Here is a 19,413-nt window from a genome sequence, read left to right as displayed (position 1 = left end):
GTTTATTTTATTTATTTATATAAATTTTATCGGAGATCTTACGACAAATTATACTACGTACTTCGTTGGTTTTATCAGTGGCGAGATACTGTGGGAGAGCGACGATGACGCGACCTTAGGAAGTTTCTATCATTAGGATTTAAGACCCGTTTATTGATTAACGATGACTACTGCTATTCCGAAATAATTGAAGATTATAATCAGTAGTTTTATCAGTAGCTGATAAGGTCTAAACGTCGATAATTTGAATAGTCATTTAATGATAATCATGAGCCAATGGATGCTTAAAGATTCTGACGAATCCAATCAATATTTGCCAATATTTGTGACGATATTATTTTTAGAAATCCTTGACGTCCAGGGTGGATTAGCGAATCAGGTTAAGTTACGGTTGGGGATACTTATGACAATGGATATCTCAAGACAATTTACAATTGTTGAGGGTTTCCGAGGATTCCAGTATTATCTCAGCTGGTGGTTTAGATCTTACAGACTTCGTGCTGTGAAATGAGATTGTGCACAGAGGTAAGAACTTATACTATAGAGATTCACGGATTTCAGAAATAAACAGGGAATACCACGATACAAGAGTAGAGTTTTCATGCATTTAAATTGATTTTGAAACCTGAAAACTTTTCGCTCATAGTTTTTTCCCCTGAAATTTAAATGGGAGACTTACCATTGTCAGGAAGTCTAAGAGTGTTTTCAAGATTACTTGGGATCCATTACAATAATTAGTGACATTTTGTGTTATGGTTCAAGCAATTGTCAATTGGAGTCAGTGACCTTGCATTTCTGGTGAAAAAACGGGCGCGCATGCATACTCATGATCGTATCACATAAATGATATTACGAACTTTTTTAAATATATATTTTAAAATATATATTTAACTACTTTATTAACACGATATGAACTACTTTTAAAAATCAATATTTTATTTATCTATAATTTCCCAATCAAATTAGCCTCTTATGACAGAAATTAGTGAGAGTGTCCTGATAATGCCTTATTTCAATGTTATGATATCTCAGTCGATATGTAATCAGTGGGTACCGTACCTAATCAGCAATGAGTGTTGAAACTAGTGAACAAATCATACTGCAGAATAATGTGAACAAGGCCGTTGATAACAACTCCATGAACTCTATCCTGGTTTCATCGTATTATTTTACCTTAAATTAAAATACATTTAAATTTTGAATCATTAAAACATTATGATATCGACATTTACAGATTATTAATATTATATAATGGATACTGCTCATTCATTAAGGACCAGGTAAGAGCTTATTGGAATGGTATCCTTGTACGTCCGTCAGTCGGTCCGTTTTGCAATGGAAAATCCTAGAGACTTGCCACATGGGATCCTCTTCTTGTTCCTAGGAAGAACCTTTAAATTTTGAGGTTAATAGGTCAAAGAGCAATCCGTTTGGCAGTCTTTCCGTTTGCCCAACTGTGCGGTAATGCTTGTTAGAAAGGTTTTGATGACTTGGTATTACAGATCTATCCCTTGATACTTGGTTGTATCAGTTTATTTAATGAAACAAAAAGTACATTTGAAAAGCCCATCCTAATATGTATTTATCCGAATAATAATCAGAGCCTAAATAATAAATATATCAGAGTCCATAATATAATTTCAAAGTGAAAATTATTTACCCGATCGCCATCTCACTAAGGCATAGACGTCAAATATCTATACATATGGAGTTTATGCAATTCAGTCCTGATTACTAACTAAATCTTTGAAACAACTTAATGCAATACTTTTCTAATAAATAATTGTGTAAAAAAATGCTCCAGCCAGCCAATATTAGTTCATTTTTATAGCATATTTTAGACCTTTGCAATATATAAATCACATTTCTAATACCTTTAATAACGGGCTGGGTTTGGATGACGTGTGTAGCTTTGCCGCTCGGGCATGAAGAACGAACTACAACAGTTCTTTAAATTGCATCGTCTTTCCTTTGGGGGTTTCAGCCCTTTTATATTTATACAATTCATCTAGTTCTTCAATCAAAATTATTCTATGTATGAATTACATATTAAGTCTTGTTTTATATACCTTCTTAGTTCTTATTTGAATTCCCATTTGATTTAATTTAAAAAGGTTTCATGACGTAATATTTATAATAAATCTTATTAAAATAAATTTAACATAAATAAGGTACAGAGTGTAACTCAAATTCTGTCTCATAAACTAGAACCATAATTAAAACTGAACAACTGGGTAAGTAGTTGGTTAAAGATAATGTTATCTTTAAAATTGCCTGGTGGAACGTTTTTCCTTCAACGGCAATAAATGTTTACATCAGCAACATAAAAAATAAAATAAAATAGTAAAGCTTTATTTGTAAGATAATACAAAGTGGTTATTTATAATATTGATCAGTGGTTCTCTATGTACGACACCTACAGTATGATAAACATTTTATCTCAACGTGAAACTAGCTGAGGTCGTGTTTCTACTCTCCACAAACAAACTGTAATCAGTACTATCTATGCAGTTTAATTAGTTTGCACCAACATGACGTGGAGCAACTTGTATGTGGATACCTCTAATTGCATGTATCACAAAACGAAATAGAGAAGAGTCGCTAGTGAGATAGGAAACTGTCGTTTAATATGTCGATGTTTCAGATATGGCATCAAATTAATGCAATTAATTGAATTGTTCCGCCTTTTCCCCGGAGCCAAACGTTCTATGTTGTTAAAAACACAATTTTCAGTGTGCAGTTTTTAAATGTGTTTTTGTATAATTTTTCATCATACTGTACCGATGAAGGAATTTCCGATAGTAGTTATGAGTACCCAAAGTTGCATTTCCTGGTTTAGATCGCGAAAAAAAAAGCTGGAAGTTTTTTCCGTACTGCTGTGTGTGTTTGGTTCTTTTTGCATTTGAAGCATATAAATTATTTAATAACAAATATTTATGTGTAATCCTGATAAAAATGTGTTACATATTTAAATGTGACATTGTAATTACCATATTAAATAGGCGCTATTAGCCGTTCCTTGTATCAGCAGTAGTAATATATTTGAAATCAGCAGTATCTGTTGTTTTTATAATTAGTAGTATTAAATTTAAAACAGTATTTTCAAAACATTATCATTCTCATTATTTTATGACAAATACTACTACTGTGCGAAATTGATAAAAATGTCTGTTAGATTTCAATGCGACATTATAATTACTTAACACATAGTTTCTTTAATTAAATTAGGTAATAAACTAATAATAACACTACATTTCTATAAATAAGTTATAATTGTATTTATTTATAAATGGAAATATGTCCACAAATTGTTATTATTATTGTGTATGTATTGTGTAGTATTATGGTATGTATTATTTGTTATTATTATTAATTGTATTATTATGTATTATAATTTGTAGTGTGATCAAAAGTATTGTTCATACATCGTAGTTAAAATGATTTTTCAGTCCAAAATCGAATAAACGGGTTAGGCATAAAAAAGATTGGAAACGCATTTTTCAGTACTATTAAAGCATTTACTATACTATAACAATAGTTCAAAGATGTGTGAAGTTGCATTAAATAGGAAAGCGATCGACGTAAATTTTAATTATGTAACTCTAGATTGCTTAATGAAGTTAATTGCATTCTTCGACCTTCTCAACAAGGAATTTAACGAATGTAAACAGATTAGCCCATATGTGTATTCGTTATAGAAACGAGTAACCCGAGACCCCGACTTCGTTACTTTCTGCCATTACGAGGGACCATTACTGTAATCATGTTCTTTATTCCTCTCTGTTTTTATACACTGAGCTAAGTAATTTGATAAATCTGACAAATCTGCTTTGTTGAGTTTGTTTTTTATTACATTGTTTCAAAAAATTCTTTGTCTTATGGTGTTATCTTATGGAGAGTCTTGTTGGTATTACCGACAAAATTTAAACTGTGGAATTTACAAGTAATTCGTTCAGAAAAACAATTTTAACAATAAAATTTATCTAATTTTTCAGGACGGTAACATTTAAAAAGAATATTCTTCTTAAATTAAAGTATGTCTGTGTCATAATATGTGTATAACACATAGATATAAAATGTTGCTTCAAACTGTTTCCAAAATATATCAGCTGTGTTGTAGGGAGCCCCAAACAAGGAATAAACTAAAAGAACTGTAATCTAAATATTCTTCTGGTATTTTAATTGAAAGAAATTACCATATTTGGAACTCATTTAATGATTAAAATTAATACCACCAATGTATTAGAGCCTTAATGAATTATTAGAGCCTTTTTCTTACAGAACACGAACTAACTTGAATGTGTTTCAATTGTTTCTTATATTTTAGTTGATTCTACTGTTATTTAAAATGTAAGTGAGACAGTGCTTATAGTTAAGATAATAAAACCTTTCTTCGTTCACATTATATTCAATAGTTCCAATAGGTTCAACATATTTTGCTCTCTGGAATATAATATTCCAGCAATTACCACAGTTGATAATTCCTTAATCCTTAGCTTACGCGGCGCTATAATGAATATTATGAATTTTCCACTTCAATGGCATATAAAAATTGAAAACAGAATAATATAGAGTCGTAATCAGAATTCGGACATTTCCATCGTTACATTAAATAAACAGAGCACTATGTTTCTAGAATTAACATGTAACCACTTCTTAAGAAGTGTTAGAAAATCCTAAGATTAATTTAATGAAATCATATTTAACTTTTAATACACACAACATGAAATAAAGTCACTACAGTCTGTAACTGACAACAAAAGATCTTGCATGTAATAAAACCACGCACACACCTAAGTCAATACTGATGAGAATAAACTCAAGCGATTTCACAACACAGAATCAAGATACAAAATACATATTGCTCGCAACAAGGTAGATGAAAGACTGGGCTAAAATCAATATCGGCACTTCCTGTAGTATCGCGGCGCGTCTTCCGAAGAAAGAGAACAGGACGGTGATAGTGCGAGTGGGATTGGTAAATGGCACACGCCTTCGTTTGTCCTTAGCTTTGTGTTGGCTCTGAAAGCAACGTTGTGTGTGTATGAAAGTCATTGGTTGGAAATTGATTGTTACGATTTGTTTTCAAACGAAAACTTATGAGGATTAATACATAAAATTTTCCAATGTGGTTAAAAACACGTGCTTTAAACCTATATGTAGACTAATACGTGGCTCAAATGTAAATTTTTGACGAGATAAAACGCTTTAGTGAGACGAGATGTGTTACTAAATATTGTGTATCTATCTACAATGCTCCGTATTTGGATAGTTTTAAAAAGTTATGCAAGTTATTTTGAAACTGCAGTCTTTTGCGGTTTATGCATTACTAATTGCAAGCGTTCTGAAAACGCTGATGACTAATTGAGCGTTCATTTTGCTGCGTGATGACTTTAACCCGATTTCCAATCTCCTTCTTGTCTCATTGGATGAGAGCACGATTTACGTGACTTTTACCCGGGACGTTATCTATTATCTTTGTCTAGACCTGGAGAGAGTTCTAACAGTCCTGGAATCCATAATAGATGGAGCAGCATCGTCTTCAAACACCCTCTTAATGAAGAACATCGGCTAGTCACTGCAACATGGCGGCCGGCTGTTCTCGTAGGATTGTGGTGAACATGGAAAAAAGTCTCATTCATTCCTGATGTCTCTACCAAACCAAAGATCTTTACCCTCCGCCAGGAGCACATAAACCAATACATCGTATGAAGTACTAATTAATTTCCGTTAATCTAAGCGTCTTTATTTGCTTATCACCACAACATATTTTCAAATATTTAAGCGGTAGATCTGCTTTTATTAAAACTCAAATGTATGCCATACTGATTAAAAAATATAACTTTTACTATGCGCATATTTCTAACCTAGGTGTAGACTCGTTCAATTACAGTAATGGAACTGCATTTGCTGTGCCAATGAAAAAAGTTCATTAGGTATTTCTACGAATTACTTTGTCCCGAATGGTTTCAGTTTCCTGTGATTTTAACACAACTAATAAATATTTGAAAACTTGGTCTATTTTATCTTTACGTTGACCAAATGCCATCCAGGTATTTCCTCCTATTTTTAATTACAGGTTTCAATAGGATTTTAACAAAGTGTTTTAGCCTGGCCTTACACACACGACCGCGCGCGCGCGCGCGCGCACACACACACACACACACACACACACACACACACACACACACACACACACACACACACACACACACACACACACACACACACACACACACACACACGTTATGTGCATGTCATTAAAACAGTCATTGTCTGGATTGAATGTTAACAAATCTATATATATATAAATGCATGTTTGTATGTTTGTCCTTTATGGAATCGTGAACTATTGGACCGATCATGATGAAAATTTGTACGTATATGTATTTTTCCACGGAGAAGGTTTATAAGCTATGCCCATCCCTTTCCCGATTCAGGATTCCGCCCCACTGGTTACAGAAATACCCATAAGAAATGCATTGCAGCAAACATATGTTAACGTCTTTTCAAATTTTTAATCAGCTGTTCTTTGTAAACATATATTACACTTATAGTTTTAAAGCATAGAGTAAGCTTAAGAGAAACGACAAATTTTGTTTAAACTGTTTTTGCAATCACTGTTAAACATAGACTTTACTATCCAGATAATACAATTCAAATTTGACGTAAAAATTCACCTTTAACTGCAATATTTATTTAATATAAACCATGCTCATGCTTGATCAGAAGAGTAATGCAGATATCATAATTACTATCTTACGTTGGCTACAAATATAAAGAATGTTATAAAATCAACCTTAGTTGTTTTTTTTGACAGAAGTATGGTTCTCAAAACTCCGTGTGTACATATTCTCTCGATCGAGACAACAAAGCAAGCTCAATCGTGGCATCGGAGATATAACTAATTTAATCTAAAATTTATTATAGTAAAAAAAAAAATTTACTAAGTAATATAAGGACTTCGGTTCTTAAGATTTGCGTGCGAAGCCGTGGGTAACAGCTAGATAGAGGCAGGAATATGGTACATACCTTCATAATACGCCCAAGAGGCTCACGATGGAACGACTATCAATTATCTCAGCAATGTTTAGAATGTGATAGAAAAAAGAATAAGTGAATATAGTGTACTGTTTTCAACGGGAAATTGCGTGCGAAGCCGCGGGCAACTTTTGCAAAAAATTATTGAAATGCGCAGCAAAGCGCGCCGGGCCCGCTAGTCTATATATATAAAAATGAATGTTTGTATGTTTGTCCTTTATGGAATCGTGAACTATTGGACCGATCATGATGAAAATTTGTACGTATATGTATTTTTCCACGGAGAAGGTTTATAAGCTATGCCCATCCCTTTCCCGATTCAGGATTCCGCCCCATTGGTTACAGAAATACCCATAAGAAATGCATTGCAGCAAACATATGTTAACGTCTTTTCAAATTTTTAATCAGCTGTTCTTTGTAAACATATATTACACTTATAGTTTTAAAGCATAGAGTAAGCTTAAGAGAAACGACAAATTTTGTTTAAACTGTTTCTGCAATCACTGTTAAACATAGACTTTACTATCCAGATAATACAATTCAAATTTGACGTAAAAATTCACCTTTAAGTGCAATATTTATTTAATATAAACCATGCTCATGCTTGATCAGAAGAGCAATGCAGATATCATAATTACTATCTTACGTTGGCTACAAATATAAAGAATGTCATAAAATCAACCTTAGTTGTTTTTTTTGACAGAAGTATGGTTCTCAAAACTCCGTGTGTACATATTCTCTCGATCGAGACAACAAAGCAAGCTCAATCGTGGCATCGGAGATATAACTAATTTAATCTAAAATTTATTATAGTAAAAAAAAAAATTTACTAAGTAATATAAGGACTTCGGTTCTTAAGATTTGCGTGCGAAGCCGTGGGTAACAGCTAGATAGAGGCAGGAATATGGTACATACCTTCATAATACGCCCAAGAGGCTCACGATGGAACGACTATCAATTATCTCAGCAATGTTTAGAATGTGATAGAAAAAGAATAAGTGAATATAGTGTACTGTTTTCAACGGGAAATTGCGTGCGAAGCCGCGGGCAACTTTTGCAAAAAATTATTGAAATGCGCAGCAAAGCGCGCCGGGCCCGCTAGTTATTTATAAATTTATGGAAAGAAAAGTATATTGAAACAATTAAAGGCGTAATAATTAGCTTAATTGTTATGTAATATAGTTTAATTGTTAATAGACAATACTTTATTTTTATCACTAGCCAATTAGAAGAATTCAAAATGCATTATTCCAGTGCAAGAGAACAATAAATTAAATATAAAGAAATAAAAGTTCTGTCAAAACCTGTCAAAAAGTCAGACAGGTCAAACTTTTCTAGAATTAGTAGCAGATTATTGTTATTGTCAAGATCATTCAGGAGACTGTAGTTTGAAGCGAACCATAGTTCTGGCATATCACTAATCATTATAAAATATAGGGCAAAAAGAGTACACAATATTGAATTAAATATTCATTTTATTAATTAGTTTTTAATTTAGAAATATTCTTCCTCGTGAAGGTTTTACGCCAGCATATCACTAGCAAATAACCCAAGAGATATAAACAGCACCTGCTACCATCATAATAGTATCCAGCATAAAGTATTGAGTGAGCGAAAGATCCTTTGCAGGACTCTGCAGATGCTGAGTAGCGCCGTGATGACGTAGTACATATTGTACCCAGTAGAGTGCTCTGTCAAGAGGTGGTTCTGGCTGGTCCCTCAACAACAAGGAGCGGTATTGTACGTTCTTCTTATAACTATAACAGTCACAAACACGTCCTAATGAGATAACCTAAAGTGGGTATTGTAAATACATTACAGTTTAATTTTATCTAATATAGAAAAGACCGATCTAGTGTTGCCTTACTTTGTTCATTCGCTAAAGACTTCAAATAAGTGAAGGCGGGAAGAGTTCAAACAGTTGGAGGTAAATAGTGCTGATAGAGGTGCACAAGTCCGAACAGGATATTGGCTGAATCCTAGTGCAGGATCTTTGCGATTTTTAGCAAGATCCCGAAGTCAAATTCAATATTTCACCAATTTTCCAAATAATTTTTTTATCTTATGTCCACCTTCATCTATTCCCTAAAGTTAAAATTTGTATCGATCGTACAAACATTTTATTTTATTAAAACAAGTTATATATAAATAAATAATCAACAAGAATCATTCGCACAGTGTTCAACTATACGTTTTAATTACGAAACTTTCGTTGAGGAATGAATAATTATTACGATGTTGGAATCAAGTTATTTAGTTAAATATGCTCTCAAAACATATAAGAATGTCCAGTGTAGTCTCCAGATATAAAGCTCTTAGTTGATTAAATTCCCGCTCTTGTGCTAGGGGTTTTAAAAACCTTGGTACATTTTTTGTGCATGTCTCCTAGTAATCGATGTAAAAATTGTGTGAGAACCTATCTAACAGAGTATAGCTTTGGTGTTAATGTACGGTATTTGTGTGTTTTATGTACCAGCATACCTGGCCAGAATACCTGTTAAAAACTCTTGGCTTTTTATTTTGAGAAGAAACAAAACCTAGTTTATAAAACTAACTCTTACACAACGAAGTATCAAAGGACCAGATAGAATGTACCAAACGAGTTATAACACAGGTGAGCAAATAGACGGTCGGACATTTTGATCCCAAAGTTAGTTCTTCCTTGGGTCAAGAAAAACCTATGTACTGAGTTTGAAATCATTAGAAATTTGCTATCAAGAGACAGAGATGGACAGACGGGCACAAGGATTAGCAACGACACGATTTTAAGAAGGCTCTACGGTGGGTTTTTTAATAATTAGTTAGATCTGGTGGACAAGAATATAGTATTGTATTCAAATGGTTTTGTTACATATAATACCTATTACAACACTTTTATAAATTTAGTAATAAATGATTACTTATTATGCTATTTATTTATAAAGCGAACTATGCGATAGGAACTACAAACCTTTATTCTAATTTACTTTGCATAGCTAAAAACCTCATTATAGTAGAATAAAACAATTATTTCAATTGGAAGGTGTGGCATTATAAATACTAGTATTTAAAGAATTGATTTTATTTTTTTCTAATAATAAATTATCTTTAGAAATTACGGTTTTACACAGAACTGGAATCAGAAAATTGAGACAGCATAAAAATAGTGGGTTAATGAAAATACCATTAATGCAGCTAAAATATTGCATGAAACAATGAATTACTTTATACTTAAATATTTTTCGTAAATATAAATACTCTATTAAACTAACTGTGTTTTCCCTAACTTTAATATGCAATGTTATTTTTTACTAATAGTAGTAACAAAATTATCAAAAGTATATATTTTTATATAAAGCTGTACATTTTATCTCGTCAGAATTTACGTATTAATAAGCTAAACGCAAAGGTTTTATTTATGCAATCCTTTGAGGACCGAGCTTTATGACAGTGATGTGTTCGTCCATTATAAAAACTACGTGTTTACTGTATTCTCATATGTTCAATAATCCTTTGACAGGACATAGCTGTCGATAAAAATGATGCAAATACTATTGTGTCATAGTTTGTGTGCTGTTTTTAAACCAAATTATGATAAATATATTTGTTTCCAGTTTTCATTATTTTTTATTAATATAGTAATACTATTAATTTTTGCATAATGTATAATAAACAGAATTACCAACTCGTTTGTATGTATAACAAATAATAACTATGTTACATTGCGTTGGACCTAGAGTTGGAGTATAATGGGTATACTAGTACGTGTATCATAAATCATACCGGCAAATACAAAGTTAAACGAAATGTGCAAATACTGGTTAACTCATTACATACATACATCACCCTAACTACCTAGCACACTGGTTAAAAATTAACTATAGGTATGGAATAGTTTCCTAATTTCGGCAACAAATAGTTTTATATTTGAGGGTGAATATTTCTGAAATACATAAATAATTAATTTATATTTATTATTAATAGAATTAAAAAGATGACATAAACTTTGTTCCATTTTCACTCAAAATTTCCCATGTTTTATAATATTTTCGTGCAAGAACAAAATAATGAAGTTCACAATACTTTGCTCAAATGGAAATAAAATTTCGATGTAATAGTTAAATGCTATTATTCAAAATGCTTTATTTGTGGTCCCTTGGTCAGCGTTCTCTATTTTAGGAGTAATTATAGGTATATAATTTTACCTGATATCGTTAATAACTCTGTTTATAGCTGCTAGGAAACTTTCTACGTTGAGGTCTCTGAAGTTCAGACTAACTGAGATGCCTTCCCTTTCCGCCTTGAAACTGTTGGCAGCATGGTCACAGAATACGGGAAGGTTCACCATGGGCACGGCGTGGTAGATAGACTCCATGACACCGTGTAGGCCCCCGTGACTGACGAACGCTCGGATCTTGGAGTGGCCTACGATCGAACAATAATATGAATATGAAAGGTAATGTGTACAGATTGTGAAATTATGAGTAATATAAACTAATAGCTAAGGAATTTCATCATACAGGTTTAAAAATATTAATACGTTAAAGGTGAAATATTAAACACAGATTTAAAAACAATAACAAAAAATTAAAAATATAAATTTATGGTGAGAGGAAAATTTGCATGCCTGAAGTGAAAATTCGTTTGTTCACGATATTACCAGTTCGTCGATTAGCCGTTTCAATAAATATTAGCCTACTCTCACTATTGAGAATATCACATTCTTACTAGTGGTGAATAATCAGCTGTTAGTCCATTCTGTTACTAAATGCTACAGTAGCTTAAAAATAATTAATTCTCAACAAGGGAATTACAATGCATAATTTAAAAAATTATGGTTGCCTGTAAAGTCGGTTTTACGGGCGAAGATTTTACGTGACAATGTCTTTTTCTCGGTAGAATATTTATTGATATGAATATTATTAAATTGCACAATAGGAACAAGGAATTGAATGAAAATAAGAATTGCACAAATTTTAACTATAGAAATATATTTTGTTTACTAAAACATTGTACATAATTTGAAATTAATTAATATTTGTTATTGTAAATGGTAAAGTTGAATAAAACATTTACTAAAATTGGAATTTGAAATTCTTGCTAAACACAGTTAAATTCTAACTCCGCGCGTGGTGATTGGTCGGTTTAGTTCGTTGGTTTGGTCGCACTGTTATGACAGGTTAGAGGTTATAATTTGTTATTTTAAATGTTTGACTAGCAATACGCGCTGTTTCTTCTCAATCGACTGAATTACGATTGATTGCAGAGTGATTTAAACTAATAATTTACTTAACACTATCAACATTTGTCAATAGTATGACATAACCTATAAACTCAGTTTCTCTCAACTTTTGTGTCAATCTAACAATTAATCAATCAATCATAGTTTACGATAATGAAATATCAGTGTACAATTATTTACCTTTATTGTTGTAGTTGTTGTAAATGACGAATCTAAGCACTCCACATTTTCACGAATAAACATAGTTATCTGCTTTATCCCGTGCGGCGGACCCACAGTTATCTGCTTTATCCCGTGCGGATCCCGTGCGGCGGACCCACTGGACGGGCATCGTAACGTTACCGGGCGTTACACTTTTTCATGAGTGACTCCGAGCCGCAACCTAATTTAAGACGTTGTCACGTCAAAAACTGATCTATTAACGTTAACTATCAGGCCAAAAACTAAGTATCGTTTGGTTTTTGTTTTAATATATTTGTTATTGCTTTAATTTGTCTTTAAATAAACTGTGTAATATAAATAATCATAGTACTTATTTTATGGTGTAGTATCGTGTAGTCGTGTTCAAAACTTGTGAGAAAACGCCTCTTTCCAACACCAGTGTAACGACTCACATCAGGATAATACCATTGTCCCCTCCAGTCGTAAAATGCGACAACAAGATTAGGCCGAGATCTTACAAGAAGCAATTTTCTTCATTGTATTTTTGGAATCTGGCTGATTTGAGGAAGTGAAACCCAACAAGTCCTTTTGAAGTGATCGTACTTATTTTATCTCCTTATTAAAATTACTTGGAAAAGTGATAATTTCCTAATGTTTATATTGTTTAGTATTATATCTTTAACTGTGGAAAATATTCTTATTCATGTAGTTTTACGTTGCCCCGTTTTATGTGAAATTTTAAATGTACATAAGAAAATTGTACATGTAATATACAAAAATGTTGTCTCACGGTGTTTCTGGTGGCACTCATCCGAATTTGTATATATATATATATATATATATATATATATATATATATATATATATTTGGTAGGTATGAGAGTAGGCCGTAAAATATATTTCATTAGGTTGTGCTATAGTCAAAAACTTTTCCTATTATTTTGATTTGGCATGACAGAATTACTACGAACCAAAATGTTTACCATCCTACTCCTCGTCTCTACTTTCAATAGCGATTAGACTGTATTATTTTTGTATGAGAAATAATCTAATAATTTGAAGTTGATCATTGCCTTAAAGTGTCGCATTACGTAGACATTTCATTTGCATATGTAATGAATAACAATTCGATGCGTGAAAAAGTTCACATTATTTATATATATATATATATTTCGAATACGAAAGCGAATACGAGTCAACTGTTGAATACTTCACTCATCCGGAAGTGCTGGTAGGAAAAAAGAATGTCCCTACTGATATGCGCTCAAATTTAAGCATGAATCAGCCGGCATGTTTGTGTTTATCAGGTAAAGTGCAACTACACAAGTTTGAGACACTACCAGAACCATTAAACGACCTCTACAGTTGCAAATATTCCTGAATATTACGAGTTCCGTAAAAAATTAACAGCAGCAAACACATATTACAATTTGAAAGAGCCTCTTAAAATTTATGGGAAATTTGCACCTAAAATTGCTAGAAATAGGCAGAAACTCGAATTTTTTATTGCAGATTATTGTTCTTCATTTAATTCAAAAAGAAAAAAAAAATATTCTTAAGGCCGTATGTATGGCAACTAAAACAGCTGTAATTTTATGGAGCCAAATCAAAAGAAAGTGTCTGCTAATTTGTATATTAGTGTGTTACTCATAGCGGTTTTTTAAAATAATACATGTTTATTAAGTATTTGTTAAATAAGTATTTTAAAACTTACTCACTGTATAAGAATATCATAATAAGTTGAATGATAAGACATGATTAAAAGTCATAATGTAACTAACACCAACCAAGCAACTATCCGAAAGTTTGTTTTTTATGTTTTCTGATATAAGAAGTGATATTTCTCAAGAACTATAAAATACAGGAGAGTGAAATTTTTATTACACATTCTCGAATACATACTTAAAAATCCCTTGCATTTTCATGATACTATACTTAAAAACAACTACAAAAAATAAAACAACATATGTATAAAAATGTATAATAAGTGTTGCATTTAAAATCTGAAAACATTGAATATCAATAGGATTTTATTGTGTCATTAGCTCCAAGATCATAATCATAAGAATCAAGAGTTGTTATTGCTTGTTCCATATGGAATATCAATTTGAAAGTTTTGTGTTTTATTTACGAAAAACGCATGTTTTTTTTCATTGAATATAAGCCAAAACTAAGTATTATCTAAAAATATTTAGTTCATGTTTTGTTTTGTTTTTGAGGATCTAAGATATAACAAAAAAACGAAAAAATAAAAATAACATACTTGACTTGTTTCAAGATTATTGCAATATTTTATCGGAAAAAGGAATTAAGTAGAATAGTAAATAGAATCCAGGACGTGAATTAACTTATCCGAAAAGGCCGAATTATTCAATGCATATCAATTTTCTAAGTGGTCTTGCTTACCATACTTAGAAATTTAGCCAAGTCGTGGAATTGTGGAAAGCCTCAATGTTTAAAGCGTCGGACTTTGGATCAGAGTTACAGATAGCGCAGCTTCAAATAATATATGTGATTGTTGCAATTGTTATCAGTACCATCGACCTTGTACTGTGTCGATTCTTCTCCTTACTCTGTTTGATAAGCTCTTCGCACAGGACAGTGGCCCGTGAGAGCGGGCAAAATTGGCTAAAAGTGAATTGGCCTCTCCTAAAAAAATAAAACTTACCAAGCAAGTCTTGCTGAGGCAGCCACCGACTTAGGCGCACGTTGTCCGGCAAGTCCGGCATAGAGTCGCCTTCGTCTTCGTACTTCCACAACACCTGGTACGGTAGCTCACTGAAGGCTTTCACCATCAACACTCGCATTATCTCTGGCATCTGAGTAGTTTTAATTGAAGTGCCAAAACTGACGTATACAAATCCTTTCTTTTTTCCACTAGTTACGAACTTCTCTAAATCCTACAAATTTAAAACAGTTTATAGTAATTTATGTTACCCTTCTAAAGTTTACTGACAAATGCTATCATTTCTATTCTATGTAATCTTTTTAATGTAACTTATAAGGCGTTGGTTTTTATTAAGTGTTTTAGAAGAATAGCTATGTAAGAATTGAGAAATAGATAATAATGTTTCTGTTATTTGTCGTCCGTTGTTTGGTACAAAACACAGAACATGACATTTCGATTATAGAAATATTTTCTCTTATTCTTGTATAAAAAATCTTAAGTTTAAATCCTTATATAATCACTTAAAATCAAACAAATTTTAGCGAAAATCTTGAAAAAGTTCACACAAAAGTACACAATTTGTAAGTAAAAAGAATATAATATTACACCGATGTATTCAGAGCGGTTAATGTAACCACACAATAAATCAATGTACAAAACAGGCGTAATTTGCACAAGTTATTATTATTATTATTATTATTATTTATGGAGCAGGAAATATATGCGTGTTGAAAGCATCTAACCTTCTCCGTTGCGTCAAGCTTGTGAGTACGTTTACGTTTTGTGCTTATGATGACCGTTTTCGATATATAGGTATATGATTTTATACCTATATATATACTTTATTTTGTTTTACGTTCAGCATGTTTGTAAGTTAGATATTGGAAAGTTTTAAATCATACATAGTCAATAGTGAACCTTAAACAAAGAACTAAGAAATGCTCGTAAATCCTTTCACCTTGCCGTAATAAAGTAAAACTTCTATAGCCTAGTAAAAATTATATCGTAGAGTGATAAATTCTTTGCTTCTATGACTTAAACAGTTTTCATAACAAACAGCGGATCTTAATTAGACATATTAGCTCGTATCGTGTATTAGTCGATGTGATGTCACAAGCAGGATACAGCAAAAGTAATTAATGAATAGTATCCTTGCTATATTTGACAGCAGGACACTACTACATACTCGGGCGGTCCAGCCACTGAAATTTACAATCAGTGCAATCTTATAATATTCATGTATAAACGTAATTTATGTACCAATAATTTCCAAGAAGTAGTTCTTGGAACCTGTGTTCCCAAATTCAATTTTCTAAATGAAAATTGAATTTGTCTCTGAGTTTAATTTAATACCCCAATGCCCTCGAATCACAACTGTACACATGTTACGAACATTATTTGGTCGTTCCTTGTGATTTGCTAACTTAAATTATGTAGATGTGTACTTTTGAGGACCTCAAATTTAGAAAAGTGGGAATTTTTTGTGCACCTAGCGGTGTTTTACAAACTATCCGTTCGTCTTTCTCCTCTCGTCTATCGTCTAATAGCCTGCCAAGCGCAAACATCTCGACAGTTCAGGTGAATCCGATCTATGAAGTTTATGGACATTATTAGGAACTTCAGGAGTGTATAAAACAATTACCGGACAGCTTTAGGATCTACGCGAGTTAGATAGATAACTCATTATCCTTTCCCACGTGAAGTTGTAGTGTGAGCTATAAACGGTATCAATATTGCGTGCATCTTTGTTTATCTTATAATTTCTTTCTCCTGCCTTTTATATCTTACCTGCCTCATTACTAGTTATTTGGTTGTAAATATACAATCATAATTATTTTCCTCAAAGATGTATTTTAATACCAAAAATATCTGAAGTATAAGAATAAAATTTAATATAAATAATTACTAAAATCGTTTTCAATTCACATTTTATTGAATTTTTTCTTCAGGCAACTATCAGCTTTTTACTTCAACATTTCTAAGGGGCTACAACCAAAAAGGTGCTTTTTACCAGGGATTGAATATAATATATTATGAGGTTGAAAACTATTTACCGAAAATATGGCACGTTTTAATATAATCATGACATTAGTTCTTATTATGGTACTCATTATTCCCTTTTTATTAAAACTGTACGTTTAAAAATATGAGAAAAGCGTGAAATCTATATTACCTCTGTGAGAGGCCTGGCTGGTCTACAGTGTAAACAAGCAACTTCCACTACCCCTGGCAAGAGCGGGCGGGGGTAGGTTACAGAATGGTGTCCATGTTGCAGGATGAGGCTAACATTTCTGCCTATGGAGTGTACAGGAGGAGCGCCACCTCCGAGGTGTTGCCTGATCACCGGCTCCACGAAGAACTTGGTGGCGAATACAAGCATTCCCCGGCTCAAGAGGTGGAAGAGACCGTTCTTGGACCGTTCCCAAAAGTCCATGCGGTCAGAGTGCGGGTAGTCCATATAAGGGGTGACCGAGAACATGGTGGGGTTTCCCGCGAGAGACAGATGTGTGGTGTAGAAGGCCACGGTGTTGAGGTAGATAAAAGGAACGCCGAAGTGGTGTGCTAAACCCAGCAAACACTCTGGGTAGGCACCATCCAGCACCAGCAGGTCTGTCTTGCGCGACAGAAGAAGCCTGGCCTCTGGAGTTGAGTAGAAAGCGTCGCATACCTACAAAAATTGAAATTAAACAAGGATTTATGTACTAGAGTAGACAGGACCAAAATAGTCGGTGCTGCAATTTCGCTACTGACCACCATTTGTTCTCCCTTTATGACGTGGTATGGTTACTATCGTCTGTTTGATTTAGATTTTGTCTGAAAAACAGATCAATGAAATCAAATTATCTATATTTCTTTATGGTAAGAACTAATGATATTTGTTAATTCCAAAATATTGAGACAAATCAGTAATTGAACGTACATTTAAAACTAGCAGCTGTGTTGGGCGCTGTTTAAATAATAAATTTGTTAGAGCAATCCCGACCAAACCCATCAGTGATGAGTCAGAGTTCAAGCGGAGCAGACGTTTTTATCAGTGCGGAGCTTATCTTATCAGCGTAGCTGTGCTATAATAGTGGCGTGCGTGCTTTTGCCTGTATAAAAGTGATTAATAGTCTGATTTTAATTTTTAATTAATTTTAGTAATGGCTAATTGCAAAATATGTTTAGTAATAATTAAGAAAAATCAGTTTTAAAGTGCAGTGCATTGATTGTTCTCAAGAGTATCATCACGGCAAATGTGTAAATATAGGACAACCGGATGTGGACTACCTGAACGAGCAAGGTACGGGATGGAGGTGTGATCCCTGCAACAAGACGAGGAGAAAGAGCATGAGGTTGGAGTACGCGGCAGAAGGTTTGACCTTGGAGACCATCATGAACACCCTGAAAGAGATGCGTGAAGAGCAGAAAACCAACACGGCCGATTTCAATAGATCTTATGAAATGTTTATACAGCAAGGTGGAAGAAATACTGTAACGTTTACGAGATGGCATGAGGATAAATTGAACACTACCTAAGAGAAATTGAACAGCTTAAAAGCGAAAATGTAGCTCTGAAAAAAACATGTTTTTTTACTTGAGTCAAGAATTGAAGACTTGGTGAAAATTAATCTAGAAAGAACTGTGTGGAAAATTCAGGAATACCGGAAGAAAAAGAAAAGAACAAGTTTCAGAGCTTGTTAAGAAGGTAGGAAAAGCCCTAGACGTAAACATCACCGACAGCAATGATTGAACGCCTGTCATCGTATCGGCAAGAAAACCTCGGAGAGAAAACCCAGGCTAGAGGGATTGTTGTGAAATTCGTGCGGCGGACTTATAAGGAGGAACTGATGAAGAAGAGGCGAGAAAAGAAAATGGACTTTTCCACGCGACACCTTGGTCTGACCACGGACATCCCTATCTACTTGAATGAATCCCTGTCACCGGCGCGGAGGAGGCTGCTCGCCCAGGCACGGCAGCTGAGGAAGGAACGGGGATACAAGTACATCTGGCTGCGGAACGGCAACATCTTGCTGAGGGAGGAAGAAAAAGCACCAGTAGTAGAGATAAGAACCCAGGCTGACCTCAATGGGTTGTAGCTTAAATAATGTAATTAAAATGAAAACATTTTTTGCTGTATTGTTCAATTTAATTACAATCGATTTAATCTAATGATAATGTCGATCTATTCTGATTTGATGTAGTTAATCTAATTAAATGTCGATCTAATCTAATTTAATGTTGATGTAATCTAATTTAATTTCAATCTAATCTAATTTCATGTCGATTTAATCTGAATTTAATGTCGAATTTTGACGAATCCAATATTACTTTAAATATT

The 19,413-nt window shown here is 33.2% G+C and overlaps 1 protein-coding gene across 1 annotated transcript in view; it reads right to left on the bottom strand.

Annotated features, from left to right (window-relative positions):
• Positions 1 to 8,504: 8,504 nt before the first annotated feature.
• The window catches only part of LOC124357714 (UDP-glucosyltransferase 2-like), a 43,516-nt gene continuing 32,607 nt past the window's right edge, over positions 8,505 to 19,413 (bottom strand). The window contains exons 3-6 of the mRNA XM_046809723.1: positions 17,266 to 17,760; positions 15,093 to 15,324; positions 11,226 to 11,445; positions 8,505 to 8,798 (exon numbers count right to left, since the gene is read on the bottom strand). Coding sequence (XP_046665679.1) covers positions 8,579 to 8,798; positions 11,226 to 11,445; positions 15,093 to 15,324; positions 17,266 to 17,760 — 1,167 coding nt within the window. The 3' untranslated portion in view covers positions 8,505 to 8,578. The remainder of the gene's footprint in view (positions 8,799 to 11,225; positions 11,446 to 15,092; positions 15,325 to 17,265; positions 17,761 to 19,413) is intronic.

This window comes from Homalodisca vitripennis, chromosome 3, assembly GCF_021130785.1.
Source record: "Homalodisca vitripennis isolate AUS2020 chromosome 3, UT_GWSS_2.1, whole genome shotgun sequence".
Lineage (NCBI taxonomy): Eukaryota > Metazoa > Arthropoda > Insecta > Hemiptera > Cicadellidae > Homalodisca > Homalodisca vitripennis.
The sequence above is the reverse complement of the archived record's forward strand: the minus strand, read 5'-3'. Positions and strand labels throughout refer to the sequence as shown.